The 15,000-nt window shown below is 38.2% G+C and overlaps 1 protein-coding gene across 4 annotated transcripts in view; it reads left to right on the top strand.

Moving 5' to 3' along the window:
- Positions 1-15,000, top strand: part of LOC138015200 (C2 domain-containing protein 3-like) — a 107,232-nt gene that overhangs the window by 91,142 nt on the left and 1,090 nt on the right. For 3 of the 4 annotated variants that reach the window (XM_068862155.1, XM_068862157.1, XM_068862158.1), the window contains 6 exons: positions 5,998-6,037; positions 6,310-6,476; positions 7,121-7,213; positions 8,317-8,407; positions 8,501-8,570; positions 11,649-15,000. The exon at positions 11,649-15,000 is cut by the window's right edge and continues 1,090 nt beyond it. In XM_068862155.1, coding sequence (XP_068718256.1) covers positions 5,998-6,037; positions 6,310-6,476; positions 7,121-7,213; positions 8,317-8,407; positions 8,501-8,570; positions 11,649-12,891 — 1,704 coding nt within the window. In that variant the 3' untranslated portion in view covers positions 12,892-15,000. The remainder of the gene's footprint in view (positions 1-5,997; positions 6,038-6,309; positions 6,477-7,120; positions 7,214-8,316; positions 8,408-8,500; positions 8,571-11,648) is intronic. The other variant, XM_068862156.1, reaches the window with a different exon arrangement.

The following is a 15,000-nucleotide window of genomic DNA, read 5'->3' as shown; positions in this document are numbered from 1 at the left end:
GACCTGGCTCAACAAACGATTTGTATGTAACGCTACGCTACTGCGCATCAACCATTTGTCTTTTTCTTAGTAGCCTAAAGCGCTAAGGAAATGAACAAGCGACGACTGGCAGCAGCCTTTACGCCAGATGCAGTTCAACAACGTGTTGATCAAAGAAACAAAGCCCAGGACGAGTTACATGCTGCCTTTTCTTTTTTACATGCTATCGACATACGATCTATTCTTGCAGGTAACTTGGTTATCACGGAGGATCAGGCTTTGCTTTTGCTCTCTTCAAAATTAACGTTTCGAGGAGTTGTGCTTTTGAAAATGGCCTTAGATCATATCCCCATTACCGTTAGTGTCATCCCCAGAGGAACTACAATACCTCTTCGCTTTTCGATTGCAAAACAAATCCTTGAAAAAAACGGTGTCAAGTTGTTAGAGGCTGAAGTTCAGATTCATGCCCGTATAATGGAACGATACTGCTCAGTGTTTTGCGCATCATTCAAATTTGAGTTTGACGATTCTTTATGGGAAATCACGGGTGAAGGCAGCTATCACTACAACAGATTCATTGTGCCACCAGTGGAATCATGCCTGCATTGCGATAACACCCTGGCAATGAATAATATGCCTTCTAAAGCAATAGTTTACGGGACAACAGGTCCTCTGCCGGCAACGAAAGTGACACTTTGTTGTAATTGGTGCAAAACAAGCTGAGCGAGAACTCCAACTGCAGCAGCAATATCTGGTCTTGTTGCTGTTGACATATAGGTTAGACATCCAATCACTTGTTGGTAAATCTGAACATTGAAAGGTTCGTCATCTGGTGTTAAGTGTTGAAATTTCCTTCCGGGCTCAAGTGGAGTAGAGACGGGTCTACAGTTTTCCATCCCAATTTTCTTGAGGACTTTCTCTACGTAGTTAGGCTGAGTTATGGTCAATGTTCTGTTCTCTCTGTTTCACTTGATTGACATACCAAGCAGGTTGTGAATCTCACCTTGGTCAATCATCTCAAATCTTTTGCATAATGCAGCTTTCTCTTCTTTAAGCAGTGTAATGTTGTTTGAGACTGGAATGATGTCATCAACGTACACCCCCAAAAACACGAAACTGATTTCACCATTAGCTTCTTTCACCGACTTCACATAAATGCAGCCATCTGCATTGCTTTTGCGATAGCCAACTGATTTCAGGTATTCATCCAGAGAGGTATTCCAACAACGAGCTCACTGTTTAAGTCCATAAATGCTCTTCTTCAATTTGCAAACATGATTGGGTTTAGCAACATCAACAAATCCTTCTTGATTTCACAGTCCAATGAACCGTTCAAAAAATCAGTTTTTACATCCATTTGGTGTATCTCCAAATCTTGTGCATTAACCAGGGCAAGTAATGATCTCACAGATGTGTACCGTGCCACCGGTGAAAACACTTCATAATCAACACCTTTCTTTTGTGAATATCCTTGTGCACCAAGCCTTGCTTTGTAGCGATCAATACAACCATCTTTGTCACGCTTGACTTTCAAGACCCAACGAGAACCAACTACATTCTTTCCTTCAGGTGGAGGCACTAGATCCCATGTATTATTCTTTAACAAGGAATTATATTCTGATTCCATGGCTTCTCTCCATTGACTAGAATGTTCACCTTTCAACGCTTCTTGAACTGTCTTGGACCTACTTGGCTTTCTTCGCTGCCTTATTGGTCCCAGGTTTTGAACTTCTTCCATAAATTTATCTTCGTATGTTCTCTTCACTGGTTCTTCTTCATTTGGTGCTCCCACTGTTTGAAACATCTGTGGAACTGCTGATTTAATATTCTTCTCAACTGGTGGTTCAACATCCTCTGGAACAATGGGTTCTTCCTTCTTCTTTAACATCATCGGAACTTCAGCTTTTTTATTTAAGGGATGCACTGCAACACTTTTACTTTCAGTTTCTTCATTTATGTCTGAAAAAATGTTCCTCAGCTCTGCTTGGGCTGTATCCTTTGATTCCATCTCATCAAAATGATCAAAGTTCACTTCAAAGAATTGTACAGTTCGACTCACAACAAAATTCTTCTTTTTCAGATGATACAGTTTGTATCCCTTGACACCAGGAGGATATCCGACAAAAATTGCATTGCTTTGTGGGCTTTGGCATCGAGCTTTCTGCATTATTTGTCTGGAATATGTAGTACACATAACTCACAGCCAAAAACTCTCAGATTGGTAATGTCTGGTTTTCTCCCAAATAAACATTCAAAAAGGGTTTCATCTTTCAATGCTGCTGTGGGGCTTCGATTGTGAAGATAAACTGCTGTGCTGCATGCTTCCGCCCAGAATTCAAGTGGTGAATTGTCTTGATAGAGCATAGATCTTGCTCCCTTTATAATAGTGTGATTCATTCGTTCAGCAACTCCATTTTGCTGTGGACTATAAGGGCCAGTGAACTGGTGCAATATTCTCCTTTCTGAACAGAACTTGAAGAAATCATTGGAAGTGTACTCTCCTCCATTGTCACTTCTGAGAACTTAAACATCTTCCTCTGCGAGAATGTTCAGTTTCTTAATCTGATGACCAGTATGTTTCTCAACAGAATTGACATATTCCATGAATTTTGAAAGTACTTCACTCTTGGATTTGATGAAATAAGCAGTTGCGTATCGTGAAAAATCATCTGTAAACGTAACCTTGTACCTACTACCACCTTTCAATAAATTATTGCACTTGCATTGGACCGCATACATCACTGTGGACAATCTCATACGGCATGGTTGCCCTGTGTTGGCTTTGTTTTGGGAAGGGCTTCTTCTGCATCTTGCCAAGAACACATGCCTTACACTCCTTTATTTGTAGTTGGGTGTCTGAATCACAGCTCATGCCATCGACCATTTCCTTCTTCAGTAACTGATTGATATAGGCATAGTTCAGATGACCCAATTAACTTGCGGTGCCAAACTGCAAGCGATGGTGTACTATTTGCTGTTGAAACTTGAGCGTACTTGGTAGAATTGGTTATGTATGCACAGCTTGTCACGCAATAGACTTCCAATAACAAATTCTTGGCCATTCTTCCGTACTAAACAGTTATCCTTGTCAAATTGGATTTCTGCTCCCATCAGTGCAATTGCAGTTACTGAAAGTAAGTTCTTGGTCAACTTTGGTACAAACAACACTTGATGCAAATCAAGGACAATTTCACGAGAACTGTTTAACGTAGGGAGTTTGACTTTACCTTTGCCATGTGCAAGAATTACTGTGCTGTCTCCCAGGTAAATATTTCTTGGTTCTTGGTACTGAACATAGTTCTCTAAAACACTTTTGTTGCTTGTCATGTGCTTTGTCGCTGCTTAGTCAATAAACCATTTATTTGACTGATTCATCATGCTTGAGATTAGTGCAACTCCTTCGAGTTCTGCCATATTTGAATTTTCTTTTCTTCTTCTTTGGGTGTGTTTGTTATTCAGTGGACAGTGCTTGGCAATTATGCCCATCCTGGTTACATTTAAAGCATTTGGTTCCCTTGTATCTTTCATGATCATCATGGTGAAATTGAGAAGAATCTTTACGAACTGGGTTGAAATTCTGCAAATGTACACTGCAAACAAAACCGGATCCACCACGTGCTTGATAATTTCCTTTATTGGAACTTCTTTCTCTTCTTTGATTCACGAAGAGCACATTGCCAGACTTTTCTTTCTTGTTCTTCTCAGTCCGTTTCATATATTCTTCAATCAACAATGCTTTGATATTCTCCCAGTCTAGATCATCGACATTTCTGGCATTTAAACTGCTCAGCAAGGGAAGTCATATGGGTTAAATATTGCAACAAATCTGAGCCTTCTTTCACACTTGCTGTGTAAAACTTATGGTTTATGCAGACAATCTGTGTGACTGATACAAACTCAAATTGCTTCTGCAAGATTTTCCATGCTTCGAGAGGGTTGGTAACCGAAAAAATGTGAACATGCAATTCTTTCTCCACATTCAGAGCAATCAGCGAATAAGCTTTGTCAGATCATAATCGAAAAGCATTCCTTACAGTTGCAGTACTGTTGCAGGATCTCCTGGGGGTATTTCTTGACCTTCCTGGGTAAATCCCCACAGACCACGCTCCATTAAAACAAGTTTTATGTTGTACTTCCATGTATGATAATTCTTCCCGTTCAACTTCTCGATCTTTACAATTTCTGACATCGTCGTCATGTGCCAAGGTAAAATACACTTCAAATCCCTACAGTAATAACTTCACGTCCTGGGCCCATAACCTGTTAAGAAAGAGAACTATCCATACAGTCAAACAGGACCTTTTAATGAGAAAACAACAACACCGCGAAGTGGAAAGGACATACAGCAAAGATGGTGACGCAATGCGAGCAACAGAATTACGTCATGTGAGAAAATATTTATCCAATAGAAACAATGTATCAGGACGACATGTATCAGGGGTTGAAAGTCACAAATTTTTCAAGGCAATTATCGCCCTAAAGTTACCGACATTCTACCGACAGGTTCCCAACACGGTAACAGCATATTACCTTATTACCGACAGTGGGCCAACAGATGGCCTACAGATGGCCTACATGCAGTTATCTTTTCAGCAAACGTAAATAAGGCTGGTGGCTGACTGTCGGTGGAGGTGAGCTATTGGTCACAATTCTCTTTGTTAGACTAAGTGATGTTTGGACAACTGTAAGCTTAGCAAAAGTTAGCTTCAAAATCCAGTTGACACTGAAGGTATCTTGACTTTAAGTTGCAAACCCCGTTGAAGTCCTGAATTTTTCAGGCTTCTTTACGCAATTGCAAAAATTGCGTTCATAACTGCGAGGATCATAGCTTGACTTGATTTCACATGTAATTTGTACTACATGTACCAACTGGTGTTTCCGCTCTGTTATTGAAGAAAAGAAAGTCAAATTAAGGATGAACAGTTGATCGTTTTATGACACATGGTGTTCACTTTGGATTTGTTGTGTTGGCTATTAATTTTGTAATATCCTTTTAAACAAAGTGATTTGTTGATATTGTTGTCACAATAAGAAATATAAAGAACAAGAACATTTAGAACCGAAATACTCCCTTTGTCATATTCATGTTCATAATTTCATTGTTAGGTTATGGGCTAAAGTGGTGAATTGGGATAGCTGATGGGGTGCAGGGAGGCTCTCTTTGTCCATCAAATTACTATTGATTCTCCTTTTTTTTCCTGTTTTTTTTATAACAAAGTTTCCTATTTTTTCAATCCTGAGTTTCCTATTTTCCTATTTTTCTGAATGAACATGTCACTGGACACCCTGGGATAGACCCATGCAAAACCAGCTGTGGGACAAAATTAATGACTTTTTGTTTTGTCAAGTTTTACTGCATTTGGGTGATAAGACACACCTCAAATAAGAAACACATTGTGGGCAGGGGGAAGTTCAAGCAACTGCTAAGACTACATACAAAATGCTTCATAAAATGTTGAGAAACTCTGTTACAAACCATGCGCATGAGCCTGCATTGTGTACTATTATACAGTTGACAATCAAGAAATGAAGATTAATTTTTTTATTATTTGAAGACTGTTAAGCTCATCCAGTTAACTTAGTTAATAATCTTTATTGTTATGTAACCAAAACACCTCCAAGACTGCTTCAATACCTGGTTGGAATAAAGTTTGGCAGATTCTTATGTTCCATCCCAATAAAGTTATGCGTTTAAAAATTTTTCCAGCCATTTGTTCACTGTTTTCAAAGGTGGTTAAAAGAGGGTTGAAACCTGCACATAGCAACACACAGCCGTTCCATTGGAAAATAACAAGTTAATGAATAAATTATTTTTAAAAGATCAAGTGAAATCAAAAAGTGAATTGGAAAAAAATAATAAAGAAATAAATCATATGCATGCACAGACTATTTGCAGCATGGTCCATTTGAAATACTAATGCCGGTGATATATTATTGTTATTTTAATAATTATTAATAGTTCTCTTGATGACAGTCATAAATGTCATTTCCATAATAATGTCTTGTTCTCATTTTAAGGATCTTGTTTTCAAGTTATGGCACACCCCACATGATACAGGTAAATATACATACAGATTGCATTTGAATACTGGTAATGTATAATTTAACTTGGTGTCACTAACATTTTTCATAAGCAGTTAGTGAAGGTGAAATAGCTGGCAGTGATCACAGCAGCAACCCTAACAAAAGAGTTGAGTTGTAGGCTAAACAGATGGTAGTAAGAGGTCCTATAGGCTATGGTAAACCACTGGCAACCAGATTTAAATATTATGTTAATAGTATACTAGAAATACAATGACTTTCACCTAATGAGACACTCTGTTCATACAGTAGATGTACTCACAAAGGCACAAAAGTCCGGTGAAGATAGCTCATCTGAAGACCGTTTAATAGGGTTTGTATCATTTGACCTGTCACCATTGTTGGCTGGTATGAGGCAACTGATTGGATGGTACAATGTTATGGATTTTTATGGAGACTGCAAGGGACAGATCAAGGTTAGTTTATGTAGTGATGACTCAGTGGAGAGAGCATTGGTTACATTTTAGCTCTTATTATTATCACCTCATTGGAGCCTTGACCCTAAACATGAGATGCAATTAGGAACTTGACTATGATAGTGCTGGGACCTTACACATGTATCTTGGTTTTGGTAAGGTATTTGCACCAACAACCTGAATCAGCATTCCTTTTTCTATTAAGAAAACAAGTGCAAATTTAAAATGTGCTAATTTTGTCTTAACTCCTCTCAAGGAACCATTGAGTAACATTTATTTATCAGGTGTACATATACCATTTTTGGCACCCAGCAGTGCACTTGAACATTGTGATGTAAAATTTAAATTACTATGATCAGGAGAGTATTGCTGCATGAATGCCTAAGTGAGGAATGCACAAGTAACAGTGTATGCAATGATTTTAAGTAAATAGCAGTGACCAGGCATGACATATTGCAACCTTTTAGAAGTTTTGCTTTCAGCAATGACATCAATGCGAACACACTTTAAAACATACATATACATCCATATATTTTCCAGCTTAGCTATAGTTGCTCATCAATGATGTGGTCAATTTTGATATACAGTCCTTACTTGGAAACAAGTTGCTCTAATAGTTTCAAGTTTTGCTAATTGATTTCCAGCTTGGTGTGTCTCCTGTTATTCCTGTGTCACCACTGCGCTGTTCAACTGCTTCAAGAACAGGATACCTCCCCTCTTCAAAGCGAGATCTTCAAGTGAGTAGCAGTAGTATTGCCAGTGTAACCTTTTTCCTCTTTTATCACAAGAATTTGTTAGGTCTTAAAAACGTATGAGAATAACTTAGCAGTTGGTGAATAATGCAGTGCAGTGTGTGTGAAATGTGGGAAATGGATCCATGGAAGATGCATGAAAGTAAAGAGGGTGACCTCTAGGTTGGGGAGAGATTTTGTGTGTGGAAGATGCAAGAAGCAGCTGATGGATATGGTAAGTGGAACCGGTGGAGGAGTTGTGTGAATAGGTGGAAACGGTGAGAGGTTTCTGTTATTTGGGGGCTAGGGTGAATGCAATTAGTGGTGGCTGCGAGGCAGCTGTGACAGCAAGAGCAAGAATTGGATGAGTCAAGTTTAGGGAATGTGTAGAGTTGCTAAACTGAAAAAGGTTCTTTGTGAAGGTGAATGGTTTATCGGAGTTGTGTAAGAGTGGTGATGTTACCGTATATGGGAGTGAGACATGGTGTCTGAGGGAAAATGAGATAGCAATTTTGAGAAGGACTGAGAGAGCAATGGTGCAGGGCAATGTGTGGTGCAAAACTGATGGAGAAAAAGAGGACAGAGGACCTGATGGAGATGTTGGGATTGAAGGAAACAGTGGTTCAGATGGCAGTGAGATGGTACGGGCATGTGTTGAGGAGGGATGATGGGCATGTTCTGAGAAAAAGCGTTGGAGTTCGAAGTGAAGGGCAAGAGGAAGCGAGGACGACCAAAGAAGACGTGGAAGATGCAAGTGGAGAAGGAGAGCATTGGTTTGGAGAAAAAGGACGCCATGAATCGAGCGAGATGGAGAGCGGGAGTTAGATAGATTGCTGACAAAGTGGGGTAAATCCGGCCATCCTCGTTTACGGGGATAAACCCAGATCACAATTGGATAGATGATGATGATGATGATGATGTGTTGCATTTTTGAGAAGCCACATCATCATAGTTTTGTGACTACAGTGACTGGAATCTACCAGTCAACTTCTTCACTGTCCAACTGGCATGGATAGCTGTCGCCTAAAAGCAAAATTGTCTCCAGCCAAATAATCTTAAGTTTACTCTATCATACTAGAGGAATTCAGAATGGATGTGTTTCTCTTTAGGGTACATCATATAACACATCCTCAGTCAACAGTCCCCAAGAGGCTAATGATGCTTTCCACCAAAACATTGTAAAGCACAGATTTTGCAAAGGTGGAGTATCTTTGATTCATTTTAGCAAGAACACCAGAGATATGATTATTACACCTAATTATGGTTAACTACCTTTGCATTCTGTCCTTTTAGGTGGAAAGGAAACTGCAATAATTGATGATTTGCCTGTTTGTTCCACATCACATCTCTTCTCTCAGTTGAGGTATGCAAACAGTACAAAGGATGAAAGGAGTCCAGAAAGGAAAAGTAAAAGACAAAAAAATTCACCTTATTGATATAATTATTTAATGTTGACGTAAACAATTACGTATTTCGCCTTCCAGATCTCACAGGCTGCTGTGAAATCTCTAACTGCCAAATGGCATCCAATCAAAAACGTTCATTGGAAAATTGCGTCAGGCAGGATTGTTGTTGATCGCACCATTGTTTCCAAAAACTCTCACACTGTTGCCAAAAAGGGAGCACAACGTGTGTTGAGTTTGTGAAAATGTCTCAACAAAATCTTGTGTCAGTTTGTTTAGACCATCGCTGAAAAAGAAATCGTTTGGTGTTGTATGGGCACTGAATAACTAACAAATGTGGCGGGAATCCATATAAAAAATTGTCGAAAATTTTTCACAACTTGTTTGCAATATGTGTGTAAGTATAATAAATAAAAAACGAGTTTCCAGACACAGAGAAACATATGAAAGCACAAGGCCATAGGCCGAGTGCTTTTATTGTTTTGAGGTGTCTGGAAACCCCGGTCAAACACGATGCACAAGTTTTTGCTATGGCTTCTAAAACTATTCACACTTCTTTTAGTAATTAGGGGGTATTGTTTAAGTGTTCTAATTTCCCATGAAATTATCTATTTTAAAATGATCGGAATGTGGGAAACTTGTTGATATTCGTTGTAAGTCATGGGGGAGTGAAGATGACAGAGTCTTTCGCAGTGAATACCGAAAGCCATTTTCGTTCTCCAAACAATTGGGAAGAAGAATCAAAGTTGTTGCAAGGGAGTATTCCTAGACTTACAAAACTAAATGGGCAATGAAAGGTAAGACAGGAGACAGTATTTATAAGCTACTGTAGGTTCAATGCAAGATACTATTTTTGTGGAAGACTACATTTATTAGATCGATCTCTTTAAATGTTCCTGTATTTTATTGAAGATGTAAGAATTTTTGTCAACGAAAAAAAAAAATGAATTGGCATGAAGCTGATTAATTATGATAATTAATCAAACTGAAGTATTGTTTTTGTGTTCAATTTGTTTTGTTTTGATCCATAAATCTTGATGTCCAATGAGAAGACGGATGAAAACCATGTGTGGTTTTGATATGTGATCCAAAACACGTGTGGTTTTCATCTGTGTTTTCATTGGGTATCAAAACTCATGCACGTGACGAATTTAGCCATTTTTTATTGGCTATCAAACATATGAATTATTGATGAGTTTTAGAAGGAAAATTAAAAACTGTTGCAAGAATCTCAAATTTCTATCCAAATGCTTTGAATCAGATCAAGAAGACAACGTTGGCGACGAGTTTAATATTGTTTACGTGATAGCTTGAAAGAGAGTGATGTTGAATTCAACCACAATAGGTTGGTGGTGATTGACACAAATTTAATTCTTGCAAGCCAATCACGATTATTTACAATTATTATTAGAATCTGAACATAAAAAAATCGAAAAACAAAAGCGTCCTCCGCTTCTTCCATGCGCACCCTCCTCGTTTTCCCTTTCCCTTTTTCTTTTGTCTGGGAACGCCTGCCACACAGCCTAGTGCTCACCTTTCTCGTGTTTCTTCTTGATCTCCAATGCGGCGAGATCTGGAAGGCGAGGTACACAGTTGTTTACCTTAACTTTTTATTCCAATAAATGAGGTGAATTTCTTTTGTCTTTGACTATTCTTCTCTGGACTCCTTTCATCCTTGGCTTCAGTAACAACTTTGCTCCTACACCAACTTGAGACGTTCAAAACAAGAGTGACACCAGTGGTGCAAACTTTGTAGTCACAAAAATATCCGTAAATAATAATAATAATAATAATAATAATAATAATAATAATAATCAGATAAAAACATGCATTGCGCTGAAGGAGGTCGAAAAGAAAAGCAAGTACAAAGACCTTTGAACTAGAAATACAGAGAATGTGGCATATGAAAACCGTAGTGATTCCTCTGGTTGTTGGTGCGCTTGGTACAGTAAAGAAGGAGATGGTAGAAAACATGAGGAAAGTATCAGGGAGAGCAACTGTGACAGAGATTCAAAAGATCTGCATGCTGGGATCTGCATGAATCCTCATAAAGGTGCTTAGTTTACTAACAGAATAATTGACTGGTGTGACTGATACTACAGGTGCATGGCTTATGCCCGGCTGACACACAAAAAGACACCATCAATCAAGGCCAACAGCAACAGAAATGTCACACAATTGCACTTTCCTTGCTGTTCAATTGAGGGCCTTGCACAGCCTGTAATTAGTCATCAAGGCTTCCATTTTTGTAAGAATCCATTCAATCTGAAAAAGATTTTTTGGGGTTGGCAAATAACAATAAACAAACAGCAATAAATTATTATGAGAGAAATGTGACTTGAAGCATGGCACAGTGAAGACATTTTGATTGAAGGCTTTTTATCCTGTGCTTATGAATAAATATATTGCATACATGCTTACCAGTTTTCACCCTTTATTGTGCAGTATTTAATTAAATTAGCAGAGTTTGCTGCCTTGGTTCACTTATGATTGTTGTCATCATCATTTATCATACACTTTATATATACATGGCAAGGTTAAAAGCAAATTTAAACTAATGCTTTTGGGTTGTATTCAGTTTGTAAAAAACGAATGCAGTTGTGGCTTTGTCTCTGGTCAAGTTCGGGCTGGCCTCACTGACTAAGGCCTGGCACTGTTTTTTCAAGTCAATTTCACACTTTGATGGCCTTTCTTTCATATTATTTCTGAATATGATTTGAAATATGTCCCACCAGTCTTGTTTTGTGTCCAATTTCGTGTGTGTTGGCCGCTGTGTTGGTTTTGGGTCTACCAATGAGACACGTTGGTGGTGTGTTGGCTGACACATCACTTATTTGTCGCTGACAATGTCAGCTGATGCATTGACTGACACATCAGCTGACCTATTGATGGGATCGAATTTGTTACCCTACCCAAAATGTTGACCCATCAGGTGGGAGTTAATGTTTATACCTTAACTCTCACCTCTAAGGTATTACCACACATTAGAATGCTGGGTTGGTTGTACAAACTTTTATTTAATATTATTTGCTTTGTAGGCAAAATATGAAGGAACTGGATACTCTTCAACAAAGTTTACACCTCAAGTTAAGATCACGCAGTGCCATGGATGATTCCAATTATCCAGAAGGAGAGTTGGTACATGTAGTTGTTGAACCATCAAGGCATCTTTTCTCAGACATTTCAATGGAGACCTCAAGTGATACTTTAAAAACTGACAGCAAAGAAGTGGCAGGCATTGAGCAGGAGACCAAACCTTGTGGAAGTGAATCAATATTGGGTGACACTGTTGGCATTCACAATAATGAACACTTTAAACAAGGCACTAGTGCAACACCAGGAACAATAATTGAAATGCAAAATACTGCTAACCATGTTACTGATTTGAGGCTTCCTGAAGGAATTGGCTCATCTAATCCAAAAAATGTTTTGACTTCTAACCAACGTCTACAGTGTGATAAAGAAGGAAACAGTTTCTTTACATTAGCAAAGAATTCTCAAGTTGAAAGTCAACATCTATCAATAGATAGTGATTCAAGTGTTGCCAGTGATTTATCTGACAATTTTTCTGTTGGTGGAGATGTCAAAGATAACACAAAAACCTCAAAGTTTTATGACAACAAAGACAGCTGGCTCAGCAGTGATGAGGAAGGTACCTTAGCAAACATAGAGGAGATTGAAAAGCTCACATTTTCATCAATTGCTACTTCAGAACATTATATGGAGCAGAAAACTATTTTCCAAGATGCTAATAGCACAGAGTCAAATGTTCACCAACAGAATAGAGAGAATGATTCTGATGGTGATGATGGTGAAATTACCGGTAGGGAAGTTGATAATCCAGCCATAATGTGTAAAGTTGCTGAGAATTTCTCAGAAATGAGCACAGATGCAGGTACAGGCCTAAAATGCAGTGGTACAAGCACATGTGACTTTGTTGAAGAGGTCTATAACTTTGAGAACAATCAAGAAAATCTGCCCAGAGAGCTACCCAAACATGCTACTTTATCAAGTCATCATTTGCCCAATTTTTTTATGCCAACAGAACAGCTGGAGGAGTCCATGAGGGTCCTAAGGTTGGGGATGCAAAGCAATTCGAGCAGGTCACACTCTAAACTGTTGTCTCGCTCACATTACTTAGATATACCTGCTAAAGGAAATTTAACTGAGGTATTTGCTAAGAGGGAGCCAATTTACATGGCAAGAAATGGAGTGAGGCCACCAATCTCCAATTCAGAGGCAGAACGAATAGCAAGAATTTTTAATTCTGGGAGTATGTAGAATGCTGAAAGGAGTCTTTTTTGTTCATGTCCAAAACGTAGCTGTCATCAGCTCCAAGCAAAAACGCTTACCATCATGAAACAAATGCTGACATGAAAGAGTTTTCCAAATAGGCTGGACCTACAGGTTGTACACGTATACCCTTTCAAAAAGTCACATTCATGTTTCCCAGTTCGGTACAGTGAAGTTTCTTGTTGGTTTTGCAAAGTTCAACCATTGTCTTGTGGTGTCACTCTGTTGATTGAATCAACAACAATCATCAAATGGAAGTGAGATGCTTGAATCATCTGTGAAACCATGGATCGAATTAACTTATAAGCTTGTTTGTTGAAACGATTGACAATTCAACATCAGCTCAAAGGCCTCACTCGTGGTGACCCAAAGGTATATTAAAGATGCCTTGTTCATACTTTATGAAAGTGGACAAACCAACCTATAGTATTAAGTAAATCACCTGTAAAGCTTACATTGAACTAGACTTCAAAATGTGTACCTTTCAAGCCCTCAATTTCCTCACAAAAGGAGATATATGCAAGCCACTAGGAGTACTGGTACATCATCCAACACTGAAGATAGTTATTACACAGTTCTTGACAGACCAATATCAATGTAAAAAGACTGTAGTTGCCAGAAGTTTTGTTTTACTCGGAGTGTATCCTGGAAGTCAACCTTTTTGCATGGAAGTGTTATTTTTGCTTTTATTTTCACTACCCTTTTTTTTTGTGGCAGAGGGGGTGCTGAGGGTTGGGCATGATAGTCCGATTGATAAGCAAATAAATAATAATAATAATAATAATAATAATAATAATATTATTATTATTATTATTATTATTATTATTATTATTATTATTATTATTATTAACCATGTTCCTTTTCTAAACCTTCCCCTTTTGTATTATCTACTACCATTACCATTGTTATCTTTCAAAATGACATTATTTTTTCAAACCTTTGCCTCTAGACTTCGGAGTAAACAGCCATGTCTATTAGGCCACTGTGACCAGATAGCCTTTCTAAGGGGGATTGGATAAACAAGTCATGTGCACATGAATGGAAACAAGTGTTGCTGTTTTACCTGGTTATTTTACATGATGCCTTCTGGTCACTGGAGGTAGAGGGAGCCCTCTTTTTCTTAAAAATTTAAATAGTGAGTCAGAAAATCTCCCACAGCACTTGTGGTAGCATTTCCAGAACAGGAATTTTTCACAATTTTTTTCGCCCCCTCTTCTTACCCTTGTTTTTGAATACCACCTCCCCTGGTTTGAATTGGGCCTTGGCTACCATAACAGCTTAGCTAGGACGATTCAAACAATTTCATTAATAAATTTTCTAGAAATAAAGAAGGCTCAAATTTGCTTCCGTATTGATTTTACTGCCAATAGCAAGAAAAAGTATGGTTTGCCTCCAGTTTTCAAACAGCTGCAATATTTTTCTATGGAATTCTCAAGTCTATATTCTCATCCTTGCTGATTTAGCCTTAGGTATTTGAACTGTTGTAATTGGAAGAATCTTAGTTCTTTTTGCATCATGTAATTATGGAACGGAATTCTTGGGTATCCTAGTGGTCATAACGTAGAGAACTAAAGTGGTATTTCTTCTAAAAACTTGCAAAGTAAAACCCTGATCTTTCCATTTCTGAAAGTCTTTAAGACCCCAGTTTTCGTCACTGACCTATTGTATTTCCCAAGTATCTCCAAGTTATTTGAAGGCTAGCAGGACTTTAAAAGTGATGTTTGACAAGTTGGCTATATTGAAAGGCCTCTGAGTCAGTTGCTTGATAGGGGCAAAACATACATTATTCCGGCAAACACAAAAAATTTCCCCAAGTCATTGTTGACAAAGTCATCTCAAGTAGATATATTTTCCCATATAAAGTCATCGAAAACTTTGGGTAGAGCCAAAAAAATGTGGCATTTGTTAAAACAATGGAGACAATCATTAAATGTTGGTCTCCTACATTCATTCACACAAATATAACAAGTTGAAAATTTCAGCAAATTGTTTCATTTCAGATAATTTACTGCAACCATTTTCTCAATATTCAATGCAGGAGTAACATGTTATACCACACAATGTTTTACAACTATTGTCATTTTGTAGTGCTTTGGG

Source organism: Montipora capricornis, chromosome 9 (assembly GCF_036669925.1).
Source record: "Montipora capricornis isolate CH-2021 chromosome 9, ASM3666992v2, whole genome shotgun sequence".
Lineage (NCBI taxonomy): Eukaryota > Metazoa > Cnidaria > Anthozoa > Scleractinia > Acroporidae > Montipora > Montipora capricornis.
Note: the sequence above shows the minus strand (reverse complement) of the source record. Positions and strands in the feature narration are given on the sequence as shown.